Genomic DNA, 14,009 nt, shown 5'->3' with positions numbered 1-14,009 from the left:
TAAAAACAACTTTGTCCCTGTTGCTGTCACTGAATTAAACACTGTTTTTGTTTTTGATTCGAAATGTTTAAATTACTAAACATTTGCTACAGTGAGGTTTATATTTTTATTAGGTATGTGTGTTTTTGAAGGGATGCCAAATGCTATCACTTTTCTGTAAAGCAAATTTACCTTACCTATGGGTATAAATAAAGTTACCTTGAACCTTGAGAGTCAAACACAGCTTAAAGCTTACTGTGAAAATATTAGAATAATAGTAACTAACGATGTAATGGTATGAACTTTGAAACCAACAGGTCAGCAGGGAGAAACAGGAATCAGGATTTTTTTTTCTGTCCAAATATAAATTAGAGGGATGATCAGATTTATTTGTACCTGCTTCCATATTTATTGGTGTATGAATATTGCCTGTCTGTGACATCATACAGACCCAAGAGTGAAAAAAGTGTCTCAAACTGAGTGTTTTTTTGTTTTTGTTTTGTTTTTTACATATTCAGATCTCATAGTTTAAAACTCCATGTTTATTATCAGTGTCCAGACTGGTAACAGTTTACATATGAGACGTCAAATATAGGTCCACTGTAACATTTACTATGACAGTTGTGTCCACAGTTTGAGCTTTTTCTCGTGTGAATCTGAACGTTCAGCTCTTGTGTTGCGATGAGTGTATCCGACCTTCCTCCTGGCTCTTTCTGTTTCCCGTACAGGGTGGAGGTGACAGCAGCCGGCGGCTCAGGCCTGCTCTGTGCTTTCTATTTTCTGCTCAGTGTGTCTGCAGCTGTTGTTTGTCACTCTGCCTCTCGGGTTCTGGCAGGAGGTCGGTGGGTAAAAGGGCTCTGGACCTCTCACTTCCACTCAGCCATGGAGCTTCAGCGTGCAGCACTGGCCACTCTGTTCCTGCTCGCACTGCTGTCGTCGGGTAAGTTAGTGAAAACGTTAAGCTGATAACCTGACAAAATGTTTTCGAAGCAAATCTTTTATTTTGAAGGTTGAAAATCTCTTTAATCATGAAACAGGGAGCCAAAACTCTTGGGATATGTAATCTACAGCTAAAGCAGTTGCTCTGTTAATTGATTATGTGACCGACTAAATTTTTGTGTCAGACTTATTTCAAGCCCTTTCTTCAATGGAAGTGGGTTTTTTTTTGAAGGAAGGAAGGAAAGACTCATTGACCAGGTAGTTGGGTATTAAGCCAGCACAGTTTTTTTTAACAGAGTTTTTTTTAATATAAATTAAACCTCATTAGTGAAAAATGAGCTAGATCATCTCAAATAGAAAAATGTAAAGTGCGTCTGTATCAGCGATGTGCAGCGTGCCCTTTGAATCCGATTGGTGAAAATCAAAGCGCTGCTGTGTGGTGAACTGTAGGATGGGAAGCCGGTTATCACAGCAGCCGTCGTGGTCGATGGATCTGCAGAGCAGCTGAAATCCGAGCAGCATGAAGCATTCACGCGCTTGGATCCGGTCTGTTTTCCTCTGTGAATGTCATGCTTGTTTACAGTGTATTTGTGTCACTAGGCCTGGCTGTTAGTCAAAAAACAAACTAAAAACAAAGATGTCAACTGGACTTTGTGGGATTGTGGATTTCTAAATTGAGCAGCACATTCTTTGAGTTTAGAGATGAGTTTATGTTTGACCTTGGAAACAGGAGCTGAAAGCCCATTAGGAAGCAACAATGAAGCTTTCAAGTGTCTCATCTCCTGAGCAGATGGAGTCGCTCTGATGTTCAGCTTTGGACTAATACTGGGATCAGACCCCACACTGTAAACCAAACTGTCACTGGTGATAAGGTTTGATTTATTTTGATCTTAAGACTCAGATTTTAATTTCTTTTAAAACAGAGTAAAAATGTCTAAATTCAAACACCATAAACAGAAAGAAGCTGGTTGGGGGGGTCTGAGCTAGTGTAGGGAGCCGAGTTGAGCTGCACTGCTTCATACTCTCTAGCACGCCTCATCCACGTCATGTCATACTCCACCTGTCCCTCTGATGTCAGCACTGCTGTTTGAGCCCCTGCACCACCCCAGCATCCACCTCTAATGTTTGCAGTTGATCTTTAGACCTTCCCATTGTTCTGAGCACTGGTCAGTCCAAGCAGTTTACTTCACCTTACAATATAAAACACCTTGAAGTGACTGCTGTTGAGATTTAGCTCTATGTAAGTAAAACTGAATTGAACTGAAAAGTTGACTTGAATTAATTAGCAGTATAATATTAAAGGCGTGTTTTTTCATGTATGTCTTCCTTCCATATTCAGCAATAAAAGACTTTAAGGCTGAAAGGTGACGAGAGGAGCTGGGATTAAAATCACTCTGAGCAGGGTCAGAAGTGTCAGCGTGAGCAGCGAGTCAAGGAAAAAAGTGGCCAGTCTAATCAGAAATATCCTGAAAAGCACTGGACTGCAACCAGAAATTATTAACAACTGCAAAAAATTGGAAAGCTGAGAAAACAATGAAAACTGACATCTTTGTGCAAAATTTTAAAGATAACTTGAAAAATGGTAGAAAAAAGTAAAGTTGCTTTTTTCTTTTAACTCATGTTTAATTATAGAAATAGATTTACCTTTGCCTTTCCCATTCCTCCTTTACAGTACTGGTTGGTTTCTAGGTTTCCAACAGATTTTTTTGCCCACTGGCTCTTCAGCAGGTTTGGTTTGCTCTTATTAAATACTGAAAAGTGTCCTTTGTTGGCCTGATGGACTTTTGTATAATCTCTCCCAGTTTTAGTAGAAGCAACTTAGAGAATATGAAGAGCAGTTGTAAAATGGTTGTGTTTTAATCTGTGTGTGTTAGAGTGCAATGGCAGGAACGAAGAGGAGCGTGTCATTGAATACGTGTTCAAAGAGATGGGATACAACAAGGAGCTGCGTCCCGTCGAGAAGCAGCAGGATGTTGTCGATGTTAACCTCGCCCTCACGCTCTCCAACCTCATCTCTCTGGTTCGCAGTGTTTGTGTACTTTAAAACTTTAAATGTGTCTGTTAGGCTAAAATTTTAAATCGAACACATTCAAACAGAGGAGTTCATTCGATGTTTGTCTTTGTTCTCCTTTGTAGAAAGAAGTAGATGAGACGCTGCTGACGAACGTGTGGCTGGAAATTGTGGGTAACAATTCATTCTTTTACATCTTCATATTCAGTACTTGCAGCTCTTTATTTACTTCTGTGTGTGTGTGTGCGTGCATGTGTGTCTGCGTGTGTGTGTTATGGCAGACGTGGACTGACTACCGGCTGACGTGGAATTCCACAGAGTTTGGTGGCATTGAGGTACTCCGACTGCCGCCCAGCATGGTGTGGCTGCCGGAGATTGTTCTGGAAAACAAGTGAGGTCACACACAAAAACTCATTTTTATGCCAATGGAAAATTGGGGATAGTGGGGATAGGTTAATTGGTTAATCCAAATTGCCCATAGGTGTGAGTGCGGGAGTGAATGTGAGCGCGAATGGTTGTCTGTGTCTGTGTGTTGGCCCTGCGACAGACTGGCGACCTGTCCAGGGTGTACCCCGCCTCTCGCCCTATGACAGCTGGGATAGGCTCCAGCGCCCCCCGCGACCCTGAAAAGGATAAGTGTAAGCAGATGGATGGAAAATTAAAAAGTTTAGATGTATTTGTCAGTATCTATGAGATAACCTAAGTAAATGAAAAATATTTTGTCATGATAATCCCAGTTATTAAGGGAAAAAGGTTTTCCAAACCTGCCTGGCCCTGTTTTTGCCCCCCTGAGTGAAAACCACTTCTGGTATTCTGTGGATTTATGAGACAAAAGCTGAACTTTTTGGGAAGTTTGAGTCCCGTTACATCTGGTGTTAAACCAAGCCAACAGCAAAAGAATGGGGGTGGTGGTGTAAAGGTTTGGGGCTGCTTTGCTGCTTCAGGACGACTTGCTGTAATTGATGGAACCATTAATTCTGATCTGTTTGGCCATTAATTTGCTGCCTTGAACCTCGGGAGCACTTGTATTATACAGCAGGACAATGATCCAAAACACAGCAGGAAGTCCATCTCAGAATGAGTGAGTCAAAGTTAAAGCCGGATGCTTTGGAGTGACCTTAAACCTGCTGTTCATGCTCGAAAATCCTCCAATTCTGCAAAGTAAAGTTGGCCAAACTTCTCCACAGTGATGTGAAAGACTCACTGGCAGTTATCTCAAACACTTGACTGCAGTTCTTGCCAGTAAGGCTGGCTGGTTTTTTCACGCAGGTTTGAATGTTTTTTCCCTTAATAATTAAAATCATCATTTAAAAACTGCATTTTTCTATTTACTCAGGTTGTCTTTGTCTTTAAAGATCTCAAACATTCAAGTGTTGCAAAAACTTTTTCACAGTACTGCAAAACAAAATCAGTGTGAAATCATTAATCCACTAACAATAGGTAATTATGTATAAAATTGGTTGGAGTTTTAAGGCTACACTTTGTGTTGAACTCCTTAAATTATAGCTGAAAGTCTGCACTGATTTAAAACCCACTGTGGTGGAGTAAAGAGGCAAAATAAATAAATAAATAAATCATTGTGCAAAAACAGATTTTCATAACTGTATGTCCTTTCCTCCTTCCTCCATGCCTCAGTAATGATGCCCAGTTTGAAGTGGCCTACTACAGTAATGTACTGGTGTACAGTAATGGTTTCTGCTACTGGTTGCCACCGGCCATCTTCCGCTCCTCCTGCTCCATCAACGTCAGATATTTCCCCTTCGACTGGCAGAACTGCACGCTCAAGTTCACGTAAGAAAGAATGATTTAAAGCTCTCTGTTGACAGTTATGCATCCAAATTTACACGTAAATCTGAATTTACAGTCTGCTGTGAAGCAAATCTATTAAGTTTTTATGGTGTTTTTCTCCTGAAAACATCTCAGATTAATTTAATTCATGTTTCTCACGCTGCTTTGCAGCTCTCTGACCTACAACGCCAAAGAGATCCGGATGCTCCTGAAAGAAGAATACGCCGGAGAAGTCGCCAACTATACAGTAGAGTGGGTCATTATTGACCCTGCTAGCTGGACAGGTAGCTGCTCTTTTCTGCACTCCAGTGTTACTTTTACACTTTACTTTTCCCTGTCTGAAATGCCCATGCCATACTTTAACTGTCTGACCGATGATGTGATAGACTTCATGAATGTTTCCTGCTGAAGACGTTTCTCTTCCCATCATTCCAGTAAAGCTTCACCTCGATCCTGTCCAAATATATATTTTTAGCTCATCTGGCAAAGTGTCCGTCCATCCATCTGTCCACAAAGAATCACACCTCCTCCCACAGTATTGGTCAGGATTTAACTTGCACATAAAGATCATGTAGCTGGTCTTCCTGTCTTGAGTTTTGCATCTTGTTGTAAACCCTCTGTATTTGTATTGATGAAGGCGTCTCTTGATTGCTGACAGTGATACTCTTACCTCTTTGAGTCTCTTCTTAAGGTTAAATCTTGTGAAGTTAGTTTTCTTAACCACGGAAAAAATTCTGTCATCATCCACTTTAGTTGTCTTTTGTGGTCTTTCTGGGTTTTTGGTGATCCTGAGCTGGTCAGTGGATTCCTTCTTTTTATGAATGAACCAGACTGAAAGTGTTGCTCTTTCTTTGATGGGTTTATTCAGTTTTTTCAGCCCAACTCTGGCCTCTTTTATTTCATCACCACTACATCAACACCTCATATGAAGAGTTCCAGTGAAAGTCCAACACTTTTATCACATCTTTTTAAAAATGTAAAATTACTGTGGTGTGCACAGGCAAAAAAAGTCTGTTCAAATAGGTTTGGACTTCACTACATTTAAATACATCTTCACAAACATGGACATGAAAAACATATTTTAGTGCTTCTAATGTCAAAGAACAGATATTTTTTACTTTAGGCTGAAACGCCGCAGTCAATCGTGGAGGAAGCTCCGTTATGTAAACTTTCTTCTGTCTGCGTCTCATCTCGTGTTCTCCACTAATGTTGGCAGAAAACGGCGAGTGGGAGATCGTCCACCGGCCGGCCAAGAGAAACATCTACAAGCACATCCCCATGGACAGCAACAAGCACCAGGACATCACCTTCTACCTGATCATCAAACGCAAACCTCTATTCTACATTGTCAACATCATCATTCCCTGTGTGCTCATCTCCTTCCTGGCCTGCCTCGTGTACTACCTGCCCGCTGACAGTCAGTGCACGTTTAAAGAGCAATTTCAACCTTTTCTCTGTAACCTGTGGTGTTACTGGGCTGTGCAAATATTCCTCGACATGCATAGAGACACACTCAGTTTTATTTTTTTATAAGACCGAGAAATGTGCCAACTCTGAAAGCTTACAGGAAACTGCAGCAAGGCAGATTAAATCTATTTGTAAACTATAATTAAATCAACTATATTTTTAAACATTAATCTGGGAAAAAGTCAGAAATCACCTTAATTGGGAATCTCCTGTCGATTCCTCTGGTCTTAGTGTAAACAGAGCTCACCTGCAAACACTTTGCTCCTAAACTGCTCAGAAATACTTTGTTGGAGGTTTAAAATGATTCCAGTCTGAACTGGTTTCCTTCACTTGCTGAAACTGTGCGTTTTGTGTGCAGGTGGTGAGAAGATGACCTTGTCCATCTCTGTGCTGCTCGCTCAGTCTGTCTTCCTGCTGCTGATCTCTCAAAGGCTGCCGGAAACTTCCATGTCTGTGCCGCTTATTGTTAAGTAAGAAGTACAAAACATACTCCCAACAACATCTGGAAACATCAGCTTTAGATTCAAATTTAAGCTTTTCCAAGTGCTTCTTTAACAGAGTAATAGATTTTCAACACAGTATTTCTAAACATGCTGGTTTTCTTCAGTAAACATGAATGATTTCTGTTTGCACGGAGCAACACGGTTATTTCAGAGAGCAGTCAGAGTTACCAGGGTCAGTGTTATTAGCCTTCTGAAGCCCTTTTTATTGAGCCAGAGCACAAACCACTGCTGTGCAGGGATGTACTTAAACTTTGCAATGCTCAAAGCTTGTAGAATACAAAACTGAAGGCTATCTCACAGTTTACATGCAGTATAAAAACTTCAACAAGGCTTTAACATATCACCTGAGAAAGCGTCATTCCCAGTCTGTAAACACTCGCTGACAAATAACAAGAAAAGAAAAGTGAGAAAATAATGTGTATTTAATTTAAAAAAGAAAGAAACAATAGACCAAAGAGGGAAAAATAAATACAGTCGTACTTAAACCAGTTAAACTGTCTCTCAGGTATTTGATGTTCATCATGGTGCTGGTTACTGTGGTCGTTTTAAACTGTGTGGTCGTCCTCAACCTGCACTTCAGGACGCCGAGCACGCACGTCATGACTGAGTGGACCAAGCGGGTAACACGCACGCACGCACGCACGCACGCGCATGCGCGCTCGTGCAAACATATTACACATTTTAAGCAGCAGCTTAAAGAATATTTCTGTGCATTTATTTTAAATATCTGTTGCATGTTTTTAAAACTTATTTATTTACTTACTGATTTATTTATTTAGAATTTATTTGCTTTGCGTCTTTCTCTCAGAATATTTTCCCAGCTTATTTTAATGCATTGCTGCTTATTGATGTGTATTCACTGATTCACTCAGGAGATTTCTAGCAAGCTGACAGTGCTGAGGCAGCACAGCTGAAAATAACATAATAAAGTAAAATTAATTTAAGAGCAAAAATAGGAGAATCAATATAAAGGTACATAACTACAGAATTAAATACTACAAATATCTATTTATGGCTCATTTTAGCATTAATTCAATGATTACATTTTTAAGAATATTTATGGCATTAAAATTCATTTGTTTATATTTGATTTACTTTTGTTTGTCCAATATATGCCAACTTAAAGTGTAAGCTTTCAGACACACTGCAGTGTAGTACTGTAATAGTGCCATACAGTAATAGTACTGTATTAAATATAAAACTGAAAAGTTTCTGAGTTTTATTTAAATAAACACGTTTCTGTCCACGTCCAGTTTTTCCTCGAACGGTTGCCTCGGCTCTTGCTCATGTCCCACCCTGCGGAGGCAGAGCCAGCGTGGGATGGAGCGTTGCCGCGACGATCGAGTTCAGTGGGTTACATCGCCAAAGCGGACGAGTACTACACCGTCAAGTCTCGCAGCGAGCTGATGTTTGAGAAACAATCGGAGAGACACGGCTTCACCACTCGAGTCACCCACGCAGCATGTACGCACCGTCACCTGAGTGTGTTTATAAGATGCTGTGTTATTGTGACAGGAAATCAGAATCAGATGTAGTGATGTGGCCTTCGTTGCCAGGCTTCAGCACATCAGTGTTACATGTAGTTTTGCATCTTTGTGTTGGAGTCTGATGCTGCTGGGGCCAGTTGTTTGGTCGTGTAAGTGATCAGTGGACTCTGCAGTAAAAACCTGCAGAGAGGATGTTTAAATTGAGCTGTGTGTGTGTGTGTGTGTAGTGTTGAAACCCCAGGATGATGGAGGTGTGACGGATCAGCTGTACTCTGAAATGAAGCCAGCTGTGGACGGAGCGAACTACATCATCAAACACATGCGCAACAAGAACGAATACAACGAGGTGAGAGCGAACAACCAGAACGTGACGATGCTCTGCACGAGTCCAGATGCTTTGAATTGTGTAAAAAAAAACGTTAGCACATGTTTTCATCAAAATTTGAAAAAGTTTAGCATTTTTTTCAGTATTTCCCACACGTGCATGTTTCAAATCACCAAACACATTCTAATATTTGTCAAAGTTAATCCAAGAAAATGCAAAACAGTTTTTAAATGATGGTTTCATTGATAAAGAGAAAAAGCTACCCAAGCCGACCTGGCCCTGTGTGAAAGTCATCGACCCTTAAGCCTCATAACTGGTTGTGCCACCCTTGGGAGGAAGGTTCACGCATTAGTAATAAATAAAAACGAATGTTACACATCACTGTGGAGGAATTTTGGGTCACTCTTTTTTGCAGAGTTGTGTGAATTCAGCCACATTGGAGGGTTTTTCAGCATAAACAGCGTCTCCACTGGATTTCAGTCTGCACTCCAAAGCCAGTCCAAAACTTTTATTCTGTTTTTTGAGAAATTCTCAGGTGGGCTCATCGTCCAGCTGTATAACCCAAGTGCTCTTGAGCTTCAGTGTACGAACTGCTGGTCGGACATTCTCCTTCAGGATTTTCTGGTAGAGATCAGAATTCACGGTTCCATCATTTACTGCAAGTCGTCCAGGACCTGAAGCCCCAACCCATCACACTACCTTCATGTTTGACTGAAATGCTGTATTAGTTTTAAACCTGATGTAACTGGACTCAAACCCGTTACATCTGGTCTTGGGGATCATCCAGATGTTTTGTTGGTCAGCAGTGGTTTTCGTCTTTGAACTCTCCCATGGATGACATTTTTGCTCAGTCACTTTCTTATTGTTGAATCGTGAACTCTGACCTTGAGTGATGCCTGCAGTTCTTTAGATGTTCTTTTGTGACATCCTAGATGAGTCGTTGATGTGCTCTTGGAGTAATTTCGGTAGTCTGGCCACTGCTGGGAAGATTCACGTCTCTTTCAAATCTTCCACTGTGATTCATTAGAGTCCCCAAACCAGCAGTTTTTAGCACCGCTGTGTTGACTTCATTCTTCTTGGCTCTGGGGCCAGACTGTAACAACATCTGATGAGAGGACTAGAAGCTGTTTCAGTGGCTCATTAGTTCCTTTGGTTATGGCTTTATTGTTTTTATTGAATAAACAATGAGGTGAAACATAAAACTCTGCCCTCGCTGGTGTCGTCACAGGAGAAAGATAACTGGAGCGGCATCGCTCGCACCGTGGACCGTCTTTGCCTCTTCCTGATCACTCCTGTGATGATCTTTGGCACCATCATCATCTTCCTGATGGGAGCCTGCAACAGTCCTCCACGTCTGCCCTTTGAAGGAGACCCGCATGACTACATGGAGAACCATGCACGTCTGCTGTAAACATGAACAAAAACACCCAACACAGCAGAGAGCGCTGTTACTCTGTGTTCATATGAGGTTTGTTACTCTGTATGACAAAATACTGTAGCTGTGTGTGTTTTCTTGTTTTGAATGAATAACTATTTGATTTAATCCAGTGTTTGTGGTTTGAATAAACATTTATAATCAGAAATCTTTGACATGATTTGTTTCTGTTCACAATGATTGAACCAGCAGTTCTTTAAGCACAGCCAGGCTGAGAATATTCACTTTCACTCTTTAACCTTTTTTTCTTTGCATAAACCAAAGAGTGTTTTTTTTTAAACACTCCAAGGTTCGGTGTGTAAAACGTCACCACTAGATGTCATTAGATTACATACTGCAGCTGAATTCTATTTTTTAACTCTCCCAATTCGAATGCATGAACAAGTCTAGGTTGTGACTCATCTGTCAGTCAGCTGTTTATCTCAGCTGGTGTCCACGTCGATTCACTCTGGAGAAAGCTGTCCAGTGACACAGATACGGAGGTGAGTTGGTGAGGATATCCTGCATGTTTCTGTCGTTAAGTGCTGCTGTTAGCATTAGTACAACGGTCTGTAAAGTGGATGTAACTTTGTTGGATTCTGAGACTTGGAAAATAAACTCTCATATGATGTGAGATACTTTACCTTTAAAAAACTGTTTAAGTGTGATTTTTAGGACACTTCAGTCCTACATTACCTGGCATAATGTTAGTTTATAACCAGCTCTGCTCAAGAAACGGTTAAACAAGAGCTGGCAGGTAGGTCCATAAAATGCTCAAGTAAAAACGTTGCGTTCTCTTGTTTTTTGATTAGAGTGAAGATTTAAGATCGAGTGGATCCCAAGGGGTTTCCTGAGTTTTAAGCACTCTTGACTTTAGGATTGAGGGTTAATCCCTGAGATCAGTGAAGACAGATGCACTGACTCTGTGGAACACGGTGCAAACTGTCACATGCACTGCTGTCTGAAAACACAGGGCTGCATTACATCCTGCATCACCTCGATCAAGCCAGGACGTATGACAGCATCATAATCTCAGACATCCTCCACCAGAAGCTCAACCAGCTTACTGTGCCTGCCTCCACCTGTCAGTGGATCACTATCTTCCTGACAGACGGGCAGCAGCAGGTGAGGCTGAAGCGTATCACGTCCCACACATAGACCATTAACACCGGCTCCCACAGGGGTGCACTCTCTCCCCGCTGCTCTTCTCCCTCTACACTAATGTTACAGTACCTCAGGAGAATCATCTGTGAAACCATCAAGGTTCTGATCTAGGATGATGACTAGGCTGCCTGCAGACAGGAGGTGAACCACCTGGAGCTGAACTCGCTGTGGACTTGAAGAACCTGCCCCCCTCCATATTTTTTAAAGCAAAACTTTAATTTTTTCCCCCACACACTTCATTTTTTACCGGCTATAGCACAAAGAGATGATGTTTCTGGACTGGACTGTGTCAGCCCTTTAACGCCTGAACCAGGAAATAATTGGCAGAAAATTCAAAGGTTTTGAAAGTGGAGTGTTTATTAAACCACCTGACAGATATTAAAGGCACTTTTCTGCAATTTATGGCAGTGATGATGTAATGCGATGTATCAAATATGATACACTAAGTATTACAGGGTTGAAAAAATAAAGTCTCAGTTCTTTACTTACATAAACATTATGACAGAAATCTTATTGCCTTGCGACCACTGTTTTATAATTAAGACATTTTCAGAAATTCCCATTTTGATTCCAAAACTTTAACAAAATTTCAAATGAAAAACAAATCAATTGTGCAAATATCAGCAAATTACAAAAATATATTATATCAATCCAAAAGGCGTTTTTGAAATTTTTTAAATGGGAAACATTTCAGTGTTAAACATTATGCCAGAAAAACGTCAGCTCCTCATTATAGCGTGACGTCCCCACGCTCTATAGAGGTCTGCATCAGTAGTTTAGATGCTGAACCCGATCTGTGTTTAGCTTTTCTCTCACGTGTTGTGATCATAGTGATCATAATACTGTCAGACTATTGGCCAAAAATGGTTTCTAGACTAAACAACATAAAAAAAGAAATTGCTAAAAACAAATAATTAACATTATTTTAGCTGTTAGCTTACACACACAAACTAACAGCTGTGGTTGTTTTGAAACCTTTGTCTAAACTGACAGTGATTCTCATTGGTCACATTTTCACTGGGATGTTTTCACTTCAAGTAAGAATAAAACTGGAGACCATTCTTGAAAGAAAAGGAATAAATTGAAGCATAAACACATTTAGTACTTCCTTTAAACACAACAGGTTGTCAAAGGCAAGACTGCTGATTTACAAACGGTGTTTTCAAGAGTTCTCAGTGACGGTCCTTCATCAAACATCTTTGAACAAACAAAGGTGCTTATGGTCCATTTCCCCACCTCTAATAATACTGATACAGCATGTTTAGTCTATCGCTTGTTTAGTAGACTAAACAAGTACAAGCGAATCAAGTTGAACTAGTTCTTGTAATTAAGACCTTATCCACCAGGGGCCAGCATTTTTCAAATCACAGCAGCGTCTGATCTGAGCTGACTGCATACAGAGACTGTTGGTGAAAACAGCCTAATGGTTAACTCTACTTCACTATGTTTTTACTTTGTTCTTCATCAGTTAATAAAATAAGATTTCTCTTTGTTATGACTCTGAACAAAACAGAGTCCATCCTGGTTTGTGACGACGATACAAAGGCCTGTAGTGCGTTAGCAGCAGTAGCTGTATATTGTAATACACAGAAAAAGAAGGCACATGTGATTATTGCTGTTTTATCCAACTGTCCTGCAGATGATTGATGAATCCTTTCTTAACTGTCTGATTAGTAAATTTAGTACAATTAATGAATCACATGACAGTGTCCCACAAAAAAGTAATGTGATTATAGTAACGTGTTACTAGCTGATATGGAATTAGATTATTTAAAATCAGAAAACAAAGGTTAACTATGTCCTAAGAGACGTTGGCAATGATGAGGTAAACTCAGCTGATGCTATGAACAAAGGTTATAGATGAGGCTCGGCTTCAAAACCTGATGGATGATTTCAAAAAACGTCTTCAGCGTCCATAATTTCAATCCTTCAGATTACAGTCTCCTGCAAAATAAAAAGTCAGTAAGACACCGATTCAATCATTATTGTTTCGTCCTCACAATAAGAAGGTTATAACTTTTTTCCAGTGAGTCAGAAAGTCATTCATGTCTAATCTACAGCAGCTTCACTGATGTTTTTGATGCTTTCTTTTCACCCTAATGTAAAACCCCTGATAGTTTCATTTCTCTGAGATCTTTTCTCTCTTTTACTTGAACAAAAGTACCCACTGTTCAATATTTATCAGCTCAAAGTCTGACATGAACAGATTAGTTTCCCTCATGATCGCAGAACGATGCAGACAGACCAGCACAAACAAACACTATGGTGTTTACAGTGATTCAACCCTGGACTATAAACAACGCTGTGCAAAGTCAAAGTAATTAAAGTGTAGCGCAGACCTCCTGATGAAGATTAGGGCAGCGATCGACAGGCCGATCAATACCAGTCCACACATAACAGCTGTAGTAATGACTGCAGTGTTAGAGCGAGCCCCTGTGGAAAAATGTATAATGAAAGTACAGTTACTAATCATAATGTTGGTGATTATCATAGACTGTACATGATCTTTATAACTATAAACACAGCTGACTTAATACTTCATATTTGCTAGTTTGCGCACCCAAATATTACTGTAATCCTGACAAGCTTGTTTATTCAGCTGAATTATTCAAAAACTGAAGCGTATGATGACAGTAAAATCTCACAGTAAAACTGCTGCTGCATCAGGATTAGTTATGTTTTCTATTTTGGTTCAACTGACAGATTCACTTCCTCAATAAGCTTTAACTCGTTAACTGAACCATGAAGAGAGAAACCTGTAAAAAAGAAAAGGTTCATTTCCCCTCCAATTGTTCTCCTCACAGTCGCTCACATGTCTTATTTTAGGATTATGAGTAAAGCTCACGTGCAGTAATAACACGAGGTCATAGCTGCAGAAACACTCTGATAGGTTCACTTTTGATACAGTTACACTGAATCTTTACTTTTACAT

At 40.2% G+C, this 14,009-nt stretch overlaps 1 protein-coding gene across 1 annotated transcript; it reads left to right on the top strand.

The window, feature by feature from the left end:
* The first annotated feature begins 861 nt into the window (after positions 1-861).
* Positions 862-9,995, top strand: chrnd (cholinergic receptor, nicotinic, delta (muscle)). Its single transcript, XM_063484466.1, has 12 exons — positions 862-919; positions 2,793-2,938; positions 3,055-3,099; positions 3,211-3,320; positions 4,565-4,720; positions 4,889-5,001; positions 5,934-6,134; positions 6,543-6,654; positions 7,193-7,307; positions 7,941-8,151; positions 8,402-8,520; positions 9,728-9,995. Exons 1-12 carry the CDS (start codon positions 862-864, stop codon positions 9,908-9,910), a joined length of 1,569 nt encoding a protein of 522 aa, XP_063340536.1. The 3' UTR covers positions 9,911-9,995.
* Positions 9,996-14,009: the final 4,014 nt, after the last annotated feature.

The sequence above is a fragment of the Pelmatolapia mariae genome, linkage group LG9 (genome assembly GCF_036321145.2).
Source record: "Pelmatolapia mariae isolate MD_Pm_ZW linkage group LG9, Pm_UMD_F_2, whole genome shotgun sequence".
NCBI classification, from domain to species: Eukaryota; Metazoa; Chordata; class Actinopteri; order Cichliformes; family Cichlidae; genus Pelmatolapia; species Pelmatolapia mariae.
This window is presented reverse-complemented; position numbering and strand designations above follow the sequence as displayed.

Coding starts and splice junctions, on each gene's coding strand:
- chrnd (XM_063484466.1), top strand. CDS start 862: ATGGAGCTTCAGCGTGCAGCACTGGCCACTCTGTTCCTGCTCGCACTG. Junction 5,002..5,933: donor TGACCCTGCTAGCTGGACAG/GTAGCTGCTCTT, acceptor TAATGTTGGCAG/AAAACGGCGAGTGGGAGATC. Junction 6,135..6,542: donor GTACTACCTGCCCGCTGACA/GTCAGTGCACGT, acceptor TTTTGTGTGCAG/GTGGTGAGAAGATGACCTTG.